This window comes from Euprymna scolopes, chromosome 29, assembly GCF_053919585.1.
Source record: "Euprymna scolopes isolate OS-2025 chromosome 29, ASM5391958v1, whole genome shotgun sequence".
Lineage (NCBI taxonomy): Eukaryota > Metazoa > Mollusca > Cephalopoda > Sepiida > Sepiolidae > Euprymna > Euprymna scolopes.
This window is the reverse complement of record NC_136510.1, coordinates 86853311-86865810: the sequence shown is the minus strand read 5'-3', so window position 1 is coordinate 86865810 and position 12500 is coordinate 86853311. Positions and strand designations below refer to the sequence as shown.

At 33.2% G+C, this 12500-nt stretch overlaps 1 protein-coding gene across 2 annotated transcripts in view; it reads right to left on the bottom strand.

The window, feature by feature from the left end:
* Positions 1-12500, bottom strand: part of LOC145252770 (uncharacterized) — a 405119-nt gene that overhangs the window by 12738 nt on the left and 379881 nt on the right. For both annotated transcript variants that reach the window (XM_080112682.1, XM_080112683.1), the window contains one exon: positions 1563-1629. In XM_080112682.1, the coding sequence (XP_079968808.1) occupies positions 1563-1629 (67 nt within the window). The remainder of the gene's footprint in view (positions 1-1562; positions 1630-12500) is intronic.

The window sequence follows — 12500 nt, the reverse complement described above, 5'->3', positions numbered from 1 at the left end:
ATACAGGATAAGATTTCACTAAGAAAATAAACATGAAATGAAGACAGAAAAAACATTTTCTTCAAAACATATGACCCAAAAGCGACATTTAAAAAAATATTTTTTTTACATTGCGTCTCTGGTGATCGTGATATCCTAAAAAAAGAGGATAGAAAGTAATAACCATACAATGAACATTAAATTAGCGTATCTATATTCAAATAATTTAATGTTCGTAGTATGTTGTCACCTTTTTATCCTCTTTTTTAATTGATAGAATCTCTATCTAAGCTCAATAAAAATAGATTGCCTTTTCAGAGCATATATATATATATATATATATATATATATATATATATATATATATATCTTTTGTAAACAATTCAAATACCATAAGTATATTCAAAGAATATATCATTTTATTTGATATATGGTACATCTTGCATGTGTTTTGTTGAATGGTATAGATAGAAAAAACAACTTCCACCTTTGGCCCTTTAAAAAAAAAAAAATCAAATAAAAATTCTCTTATGGATTCATATGGATCTCTGATGAGCTGTTTGTTCTACCTATACTATTCAACGAAACACATGTAAGTAGCATATATCAAATAAAATGATATGAATGTGATTTAAATATACTTATGGTATTCAAATTGTTTACAAATATATTTTCTTATTTCATTTTACTTTGGTCGAAGTTCTCAGAAATCAAGGGACCCCTATCCTGGGGCTAACACTTGATCTCTATATGAGATGCATAGATACTCGAATGACAGTTTTCTTATCTTTCAAATGTTTTCTTTTTTTTTTTTTTTTCTCAATATTTTCATTTTTTATTGTCTTGATTAAACTAAACAATTACCCTGTTTTCTTTTATCTTCTAAACGTTGAGTTAGTACAAAAGTCAGAAATATTAATTTTTCTTCTCGCTTATTGACCAGTTAAGTATGTTATAGTTCCTATTTACAATGCCTCCCCATGGGACAGAGTTAGACACCAGGGTCGTTTTTTTTAATGTGGAGAAAAGGAACAAAAAATAAAAATTGTCTCAGTCATGAAGGACTTCTCCTCCACTAACAGAGAACAAGAAATTGAAGTGCAGCATCTAAAGAACAGATACTACACTTTGATCTTGACCCAACGGAGTATGTTATAGTTAATCTTTTTTGGTCTTACTGGATTCCAGGACAAGAATCCATCTAGTCTGGTGGAGTAGACAGCTTAATGCTGTTACCAAAGGCAACATCATTTAGAGGTGTAATAATCCTCAGATAAATCTGTGTAGGGTAGCCATAGCGAGTTGATTTTTATTTTGGCTGCGAGTACAATGTTGTTTTGAGTATTTAGTCAGAGTTTACTTGTAAGGGGAAGTAACATCATGCCACGTTGTCCTGGCAAAAAATCCTGTACGAAGGGACCTTAGACACTTAAGGACAAAAAATTAATTCTTTCTTACTTAGCCTTAAAAATGGTTGACAAACGGACAGGTCTCGAGGAAATTTCTCTCAGATTTCTACTCATACCCTATTATTAACGCCTTTATAATGTGCAAAAAAGAAAGAAAGTGTAGGTCATACTTACCAGAGGGGGACGGTACTATTCCATTTGGTAATGGGGATGACACAGTGACCTGAGGACTCACAGAACCCTAAAAAAAAAACAAAACATTTTTTTTTAATTAAATCATTGTATAGAAACACTACAAAAAAAATAAAACAAAAAATCTGAACGGTTGGACCACTCATTAAATTAGGGTTAGATCATTTGAACCCAGAAGAAGTGAGTTTGCAAAGCCAGTCAAATTTTTTAAAATAAAAAGACAAAAAAAAATTCCAAAATTAGTCCCTTTTTGTTCACTATATCTCCCCCACTTTCTCTCACTTTTTAACTTTAGGTTAAATAGTATTACTGCTGGTGGTAATATTTCCTTTTGTTTGTAATAGACTATTCAAATCTTATTCTTTTCTTTCTCTATCACCTTTGAATATGAATAGAAAAAGTGAGAGTGACAGAAGTGAAGGTGATAGATACTGTATAAACTAAGAGTTGCAGTGAGAGGGATAAATAGAAATTTAGTAAGAGATGGGTCATTAGATGAGTTAATTGCAAATGATGACCAATAGAAAAAAAAAAAAAAAAAGAAAAAGGAATTTTTTGCTTTTATTTTTTCAAACATAACCAATCCTAGTACTAAGGAATATTTTAGCACATATTTTTTATACCGAAAAAATCTTAGGGAAACAAACATTGACTGACTGAAACGGCACTCACTTCAAGCAGGTTGAACCGGCTTCCTCAAGGAAGTTTTATGGGAGTATAAAATTCACAACCTGTCCCCAGTCGCATGTATACTCCCATTACAGGAGATGACGATGTTTGGTTTTTGCAACTCTTGCAGGGAGGTGTCGATGTCCTCCGACATACATCGCCTGGTATATTCAAATGGTCACTCATCTGACACTGGTCAGGTTCAACTTGCTTAACTTCGATGATTCAAACGAGAACCGGTGTGTCAATATGATTATGCCGTAAACAAACGTTAAATAACTCGACTTTGGGAATGAATTCACTAATTTTTTGGGGGTCAGGCTTTTTTAACAGCTTATCCCCACACAAACGTCGATTAGGAAATTGAAATAAACGGTGATTAACTTGGCTGAATGAATTCACTAGAGTTTTGGGTGAGTTTGTGTTATGATATATAAACCCTTTTTTGAGTTATTTAATGCTGATACACAATACCCTTTTATAAACAATTCATCAAACATAAGTTGCTGTTTAACCTCCAAACCTACCGGACTAGAAGTCAAATTCTATACAGCCTCACTATAAAACTTGGAAAACTTCCTTCCCTTATTTAAACTTCTATCAGAAAAAAAAATGTTATAACAGCAATACATTAAGAGAAATACAAATAAAAATTACTTTTGTAGACTCTTGAAAATTCAGTATGTTATTTCTAATACATCTTATGAGATGACTAATTTTTATGATTTTAGGTTTAAATGAACAGCTACAGCAGGAATTGGAATACACCCTACTAAAGTCTGATTATCACAGTTGATGAATGTCAAAAATGCAATCTGGATGTGAGGACACTTTAGAAGAACGATGTGCAATAAAATTCTGTTTTAAACTTGGAAAAAACGTCACAGAAACATATGGAATACTTCAGACTGCTCTTGCATCTTGCATGAATCGAGCATCAGTTTTTGAGTGGCATAAGAGATTCAAGAAAAGAAGGAAGTCTGTGAAGAATGATTAGAGGTGTGGGAGGATTAAGGAAGTTAGAATACCAGAATTAATTGGCCAAATAAAGAATTTCATTGATAAGAACCATTGTATGTCGAAGTGCACAGTTTGATGTCAGTGTGGGAACTGTATACACAATTATTCGCAAGAAACTGAAGATATGGAAGATTTGCATAAAGTCTGTCCCAAGAGTGCTCCATCTTTGTCACAGACTATTTGACCAAGATGGGAATCAAGACAGTTCCTATATAGTTCAGATCTTGCTCCCTGTGACTTTTGGCTATTCTCTAAACTCAAGGAAAACCTTAGAGGCTGTCGTTATGAGACAGTTGAGGAGATGAAAGAGGCTGTGATAAGAGTCATTGATACTCACACAAGAGGAATTTCATGGGGCTTTCCAAAAGTTGCTTGAATGGTACAACAAGTGCATTGCAGCCGGATGAGATTACTTTGAAGTGGACTAGAGTTCCATGTGTGTACTATCAAGAAAAGTGTCCATACATAAAAACCTGGAAACTTATTTACGGCACCTCATGTGTTAATCTGTGATGTTGAAAAGTTTTTATATCTATTCTACCTTCATTTATCTAATAAAGTAAAGTGTCAGTCTCTTTTTCTTTGTCGTCAATAGTTTTCTTCCTATAATATCAATATTTAATTTTGGTCTGTCAGTTTTTAAGAATCGTTGCAACATGTTCTTAAGAATAAAATGTAATCGATTCAATTCCTTTCAGAAAATACTTTATCTAGGCTGGGATTATTTAAATAAAAAAAAAAATTAAAAAAAGGGAGGGAATATAAATCTATATTCGTCCATACAGAGTTTCTCCCCTTTGATTGGAAGAAAACATATTTGGGGGAGAGGGGAATGTCTTTTTTTTTTATCATAACTTTATTATTATACATATTAACATCATTTCTTTGTCATCAATAACTTTCTTCCTACAAGATAAATATTTGTTTCTAGTCTATTAGTTTTGCATTATGTTAAGAACAAAGCTTAATTCAATTTCATTTCTGTCAGAAAATATATTTTTCAAAATGACCAACAGGTTCTTTCTAGAATACATAATTTGTGGAACAAAATACCATGGGACTACTTCCCAGCTGATTACAAGGATCACCTTCAAGTCTAACACAAATAATTATTAAGCCGTCCTCTAAGATAATAAATAAATTTCTCATAAGTAATTTTTCACCCATTCCACCCATTTTGATGACCTCTTTGTAAAAAAAAAAAAAAAATAATCATTCTCACAGTGAATAGGTGTGACAAGTTAAAATCTCTCTCTCTCTCTCTCTCTCTCTCTCTCTCTCTATATATATATATATATATATATATATATATATATATATATATATCTCCTTTCCCTATTTGACTTTGCCGCTTACTGGACGATCATAGTGAATAAATCATTCAGCTTCTAAAAAGTCCTGTTTTCTTCTTTTTTTGTTGTCGCTTAGCAGGGGGGCATCTTACTGCATACTAGACATTCACCTACTATCTCAAACATTCCAGCCGAGAGATCTTTTTTTAATCGTCCCTTTAAGTGCAATTGTTTGTATCTCTCTTGCATTTGGTTTATCAGGTATATTTGCCAGAGAGTTTGTGAAATTCTTTTTATTTTCGATTTTTGAGTGATTATCGAGACTACCCAGATGACCGTATTATGTCAGCCATTTTTTTTCTTGTTCTAATTTAAAACTCGGCATTACTTGTGTTTTAAAGTAAATAAACGTTTTAAAATAAATTCTCTATTGAATATTATAAATATATATATAATACTAATTTTAAATGTTAAATAAAAAATGACTTGATGGCACATCAGCTAAAATTGAAACCAAAACATTTAGTGCTCCAGCTGCATTCCCTACCGTTTGAGCTATCGACAGATAGATAAGAAAGATTTAAAATAAAATCACTTCAAGCTATGAATGAATTTTGTGCAAAATAGAAATATGCCGGCAAGTTAAAATGAACAGTTTACATTTCAACTTGCTGACATATTTCAGTACGTGTTATTAATCCAGTTAAAACAAAAATTTTATTGGTTATAAGTAGGGCTATAACGACAGAATATTCTTATTGTTTTGACTCTCTAGTATATATCAGACACAGACAATTAATCAACCGAGAACCACATCACTCTACATAAAGCATATAAGATATCAACTGATATATACCTGAGAATCAAAACAATGAAAAGAATATGCTGTTGTCATAGCCCTAGTGATAAACCATCCTTAGTGTATGATTTCTATTTCCTGTTAAGTTCAGTGTTAAGTGACAAGTAGTTTAAGAATTTACCAGTTAATTATTTACACACACAGTAGCAAGCATACCCGGTGAACCAAGTGCAAGTGAAATACAAACGATTGCATTGAAAGGGACGGCTAGAATCCTGAAAAGATCTCTTGGTTGGACTCACTAAAATAGGGGTAAATGTAAGACATCTGGTCGGATGTCTCACCCCCTAGAAGAAAAAGGTTAAGAAAAATGAAAAACCTGTTTATATATATATATATATATACAAAGTTATAAAATATATATAACTTAGTACCTAGCTCTACCTATGTATTGAGCACCATTGAAGTAAATACATAAAGTTTACGCATAAATTTATATTTTCATATATTAATTTATGTGATTAAATTAAGTAATCATTATATATATATATATATATATATATATATATATATATATATATAATGTATTGCTCTCAAGATGCATTGCTTATAGAAGACATTACTCCTGGACGTCGGTAATGTTTGTCTACAACATGACTGGACCTCAGTCACCGCCTTCTAGTTTCTATTTTTGAAGAAAATAAAAACGAGAAATAAAGTTCTGAGTTTTAGAAGAATCAGATTGAATGATACGGTTGGGGGAGGAACTTATAGATACTAGGGCATGAGGTGAGAAGCTGACCAATCAGATCGGGCCTCTTTGATCTCCTGTCTAGCCAACGTAAGGGCTGAAGTGGAAGATTAGCTCAACAATCAGGATCTTATCCTAAAGTATCAGGGCATGGGGGGGGGGATTACAGTTTGCGAATTTGTGACTTCACTGACAGCACAAACAGACATTGTAACAAATTATGCGACTGCTGATGCAATTCTCTACATATCTAAGAATCAGATGGATGAAGTACTGCTACCACATCCAGGGAGGGAACACTCAAAGCACTCTTCATTGCTTAGATCGAGTTCAAATTCAACTTTGTAATCTAGTGGGTGATGATTTTTTCCTTTATTTTTACACTCCAGCAGAAGAGACATTAGTAGTCTCCCTCTTCATTATCGTCATTTCAATGGAAGATGCTCGACCGAGCTCCAATCACTGGTTCATTCTTATAAGGCATACACAGCAAGAACTCACTTTACTATGACAGCAAAAAAAAGAAGAAAAAAAAAAGAAGCTTTCTATTTTTTCCTCCACTGCATGTTTAACATCAGAAAGAACTTGTACAAACAAAACTTCTTCACAGAAACTGCTCGTCTGTGGAACACGTCACCATAGAACTGCCGCATCCCCTGCAAATTACAACATAGTTGCCTTCACAATCGGAGTCAATAAATTACTGTTATGAACCGTACCCGCTGGTAACTTGAGCTTCAATCCTCTCGTAAGATTCTTCATCTCTAAACTTACAATAATTCCATCTCATTGACCATTATCCTCGAATGGCTTTTGCCTCGATAAGTTGTGATCCAAATGTCTATTAGTTGACATTTAGAAAACTAACGGTGATCAAGTGGTTCACGACACAAACTAATGATCTGGGTGTCCCAAAGTTTGAATCCACTATGTTTCACAAAAATCAGTTTCACTTAGGATGTTGGCAACCTTCACATGGTCCCTCCCGTAATCCACAAGATCTTTCTAGAAATAATTCTGACTAGAAAAATATATCGGGCAAACCAATGCCAACAATAGAATCTTCGGATTCATACGATATGACGATGATGCTGATTATTTCAACTACATAACCCGAAATACAACAGATTTTCTTTGAAAGTCTTTACCTTCTTTGAAACGGAATTTTACTGGCTGGATGCCTTTCCACATGCCAACAAGGTGAGATGATGGGGACGAGTGCTTTTATCGAAACACCATATCTTGGTTACTGCCTGCCAAGATGCTTCATCTGGCTTTATTCTATACTAGCTGGGGATGGGGGGGGCGCCTAGCTTTGTCTGGTCATAAAATACGCTTAAATACCATATTTTAATTTGTCCAGATTTCATAAATATCATTATAGAGTTGTGATTTCAAAAGAAAAAAAAAAGTATTTGGATGCCATCAGCTAGAATTGAAACAAAAAAGCAAAACTGTAGGATTTAAAGCTGGTGACGTTACCACTGTACCAACGTAACACGCATATGAACTGATAAAAAATAAACTAAGATGAATGTACAAAATGTATAACGATTTTTTTTTTTTTGACCCCTTAAAAACTATTTTAATTGGCTAATGACCCATAAAAGAATGGTCCATAAAAAATCCAATCATTTGAACTCCCTAGTACCGCTCTGCGACTTTTAGTTTCAGAAGAGATAGAGTTTGAAAATATGTAGACAGACATATAGGCTTTTATATATTAGATTACAATGTGGCAAAGGCATAGATTCGTCATATTTAACAGATTTGTTAATGCAATGCAATTACAAGTTGTCATAACCCAGGAAGTTGCTGCATAATTAGTGTTATTTTAACACCATTTTAAATAATATTTTAAGCTTTGATTACAAAACAGACATAACAGCTCCAACATAGTAAAAAATTATGATCTTCTTAATCGATCATTAATCGTGTATTTTTTTCTACATCCATTTTGTCAATGTAGCTATATAAAAAAAAAAAGTCTCCAATGTGTTTAGAAGAGGAAACTTTGTTGGTTTGGTCACACTGAAAGAATTGGAGAAAGTTCTAGAGTTACTAACCAGCAGAGTGTTACTGTCAACCAACAGAAGAATCTATCAAGCATTTATGCAGAGTATGATGATGCATGAGAGCGAGACCTGTTCACCAAGGATTGAGGATATGCATTGCATGGAGAGAAATGTTATGAAAATGATACGACGGATGTGCAATGCGAATCTTAAACATAGACTTACATCTGATAATCTCAGAGGAAGATTAAATCTAAATAGCATAGCGAGATGCGTGCATACCAAGAGATTTAGTTGGTTTGGTCGCAGTGAAAGAATAGGTGAGAGTTCTTGGGATAGTAGATGTATAATAGCTAATAGGTAAGGTAGTAATATTAGTTTGTGGGGCGGGGAAACATTTGAGAGAAAGAGGGATAAATATAAACCTGGTCAGAGATAGGCTAATTTGGAAATCAATTTTTAACAGCTATCCAGCATATAAAACAAACATTAAACGAATGATGATGATTGTGTATGTGTGTAAAATATTTTAAGTTTGATGATAGCTATAGTTGTTCATATAATAAAAAGATAGATATCAAACAAAATATATATCTATATGACAGCAATTTTCATGTCTTTTTTTTTCTTTTTTTTTACTAAATATTTTAGCAAGCTTAAAATGTTTCAATAGATCAACTGTTGTATGTCAGCCAAATATCTAACAACTAAGGGGAGACAACTTTTCGATAACAAAACTAAACCAGTCTTGATAAAGAGAAATTATTATAAGAATCAGCTGCTTCTAACAAGAAAATAGATTCGCTCTTTGAACATTGGAAATACTCGAGATTCATCAAAATATCCCACACGTTAGCTTTTATTTCAAAACTAAGGGACAAAATTTTAAAACCTAATATTTGTTAGAAATAGCAACTGTGAAAAGCTGAAATTTTGACAACCGGTAATCATTATCATCCATAATAACATACTAAAATTTTAATCATTTGCAAACGATAGAAAATGAATTATAACAATTGTTTATTTATTTTCAAAATAGGAACGTCCAAAAGTAAGTGAAAAAATCGAGAAAAACAATGTAAACAGTATGCTATATTCAAATTTTTTTTATTTTCTCTAAAGAATAATTCTTACTTAGTCATTTGTAAACGTTGCATCAGCTGGCACCATGGCGAAACGCCAAAAACTTGATTACTCTGTGAGACAAGCTATTGTGAAGCTACACAAGGAAAAGCACACCATTAGAAAGATTTCAGAGAAAGTGAAATGTCCCAAGAGTGTTGTAGGCAAGGTTATTAAATCCTACAATGATACTGGCTAAATAGTTAGTGCTTTTAAAACCGGCACACCCCGCAAAACTTTGGAAACAGAAGATCGAATAATGCAGCATATGTCATTAAAGGACCGTTTTAAGTTTCTCAATTTGGCCCTTACTTTTGGACGTTGCTATTTTGAAAATAAGTAAATAATTGTTAAAATTCTTTTTCTATCCTTTGCAAATGATTCAAATTTTAGTATGTTATTATGGATGATAACGACTACCGGTTGTCAAAATTTCAGCTTTTCACAGTTGCTATTTCTAACAAATATTAGGTTTTAAAATTTTGTCCCTCAGTTTTGGACGCGACTTCTATAAGTGATCTGATGTTTGGGTTTCAAATTTTAGCGTGGAAATATTTTTTCGCATCTAACTACACTGAAGAGCCATGGTGCAGCAAAACAGCTGTCTGTGAATAGCACAGAATATTTGGCATTCCACGTCTATTTAATAACTATTAATTAAGTGACCAATTTCTTCCTATGTTTGTGTCTATCACTTTCACACTCTCTGTAGATTGTTTGATCACTTACAAAATAAGTCGGCCATCACCGTCTTGATTTTCTCCCACTTTCTCTTATCTCTACTATTATATAAAAGGAACTGTGTGTACATGCAAGTTCGTTCCTTATAGACTCTGCAATGGCTAGACCGATTTTTATGAAATTTCACACAAAGGTACTTTATGTGCCTGGCAGTGTTCTTAAATAGGTTTTGTATTAGAATGTCTTTGATAAGTATTGACAATCGAAAAAAATCCGATGAAAGAAGGAACAGACGATTTTGACCAACATTAACAACTTACACAGCCTAACATAACAAATGGGTTCAATAAGTTTTATTACCACACAAGCAGAAAGGCTCAGCATATAAAATCAACAGTAGGTGCTTTGATATGGCAGGGGCACATTTAAAATGAACCTTTCTGTTTGGAGCACAATTGAAGCATGATACTTGACTTTTGCATTTTAAAGTTTAATTCAAACCATTATATATAAAAAATAATTTTATAAAATCAACACAGGTTCTCTAGAGTGCAATGTAGACTACGTTACTGAAGGAAGGCATGTGAAGCTTCCTCCCGGTGCACCATGATGGGTCCCCAACTAGAGCAGGCAATCAATCGGTTTGATTGAAAAATGGGTGATTTTGATGACAATAAAAATATGGGAGTGTGAAACATTTGTTGATCATCATTCAATCGCGGGCTCCCTGCTAGTATATATATATATATATATATATATATATATATATAGATAGATAGATAGATAGATCACTTTTCAGTGTCTGTTTGTGGCATCCATGTGAAAGTGATACTCAACTTGAATATATGTGTATTTGTGTGATTGTAGCCGCGCACATTATTATATTGTCAATAACACGGTGCAAACAAAAAACAACTACTCACAAGCAAAGTTTAATTTGTCAGTTTAAATGCTATTTGAGTCTGATTTCAAAATGATTTCATACATTAGATAAGCAGAGATATTTGTCGCATGTGCTGCTTCACGCAACAGGTGTCTGAGGAATCAATGGCACAACGAATCTTACAGATGTTTTAGCCGCATTTTAAATAACTAAAAGTTTGTTCTTTTGTTGTTGTTTTTTTTTTTTTTCTATCTATGGAATGATCTCCCCTCCCTCATGTCATCCATGGTATCAATAAAATTAACAATCCAACGATATTTGATACAAATAAACTTCAATCGGTGGTCAAGTCAGGCATCAAGTTCCAGTCATTAATATCCGACCACTTTTCGTCATTCAATGATATGCAGAAAGGGGGCACTTTGGTGATTGTCTCATCAGTTGGATGAGCGATTCTAAATGGCTTTCACACTCACTACAGTATAAAAAGAGTAGACAGTGGATCTTGGGTTTACTTTCAGTCGCCTCATATCTTACTTCCTTTATTTTGTCTTTTTAGTCTTTACATGTGTAACGTTTCTGACAAAGGACGAAGAATTGCTGTTTTCTGGGTTGGAATCTATGCATCTAACACCTATCGTTGGCTAGTTTGTTTGTTTTTACCTTAAAGTAGATTTTTTTTGTTCTTTACATCAAATGGCTTCACGTCTTGTCTGGAGCGATTTCCATAAAAAAAAAATTAAAAAATAAATAAATAAAGCCCACAGATTTTTATATGTGGAATTATTCCAAAGATAATGTGTACGAAAACAATTCCGAGACTATACCTGACCTGCAGAGGACTATCACATCCTGAATCAGGGCAGTGCCAGAGTTATTGTCAATTTTGCATGTCATCATTGAACCGTAATAAAATAAAAACTGTTGAATATTCATGTGTGAAACTTGGTGGACAAGCCAGCAATAAACTAAAGTTTATTTGTACCCATTTAGGTTGACATAACTTTGGGGGGGAGGAGAGGGGTAGTTTGTGTAATAATTTAAGAAAAAAAAATTAATTTTTTTTTTTTTGCTATCCATTGTATTTTATTGGAAGGAAAGTCACCTCGTATTATAATTAAAAAAAAAAAAAAAAATAAAATAAATCTGAAACACGCCTTTTCTGAATGTCACCACCAACTGATAACTTGGCAAATCCACAGTGGCACTTTCCCCAAGCATGCTGATAACCTACCTGTGATTTCTACTATGAATTCCAGAATAAAGAAGTTATTGTAACACACTCAGTCATACGAATTGCATGTCTATGTAATCATGTCTTGACTTTGCTCCTTCGTAGCAATTTTCATTTGTTATTGTTGGATCGTGTTATTAGTAAGATAATAATGTACCCGGCTACAAACACACATACATTCAACATTAATAATAATTAATCTCACCTTTCTGTTTAAATGTACGTATGTATGTTTGTATGTCTGCCTAAAACTTTTGACAGAGGCGACAGATTTTCATGAGATTGGTATCGTTTTGAAGCTCGACCCTTCGGACAACAAATATAAAAAAAAATTGGCCAAAAACATTCATTCCGTCACCCTCAACTGGGCACTTTTCTACAAGGAGGGGGTCGCTTTTTTCGCTGATATTTTCGAAAGTCATCCCCTCTTTTCGATTGACTAGTCTTAATTTAA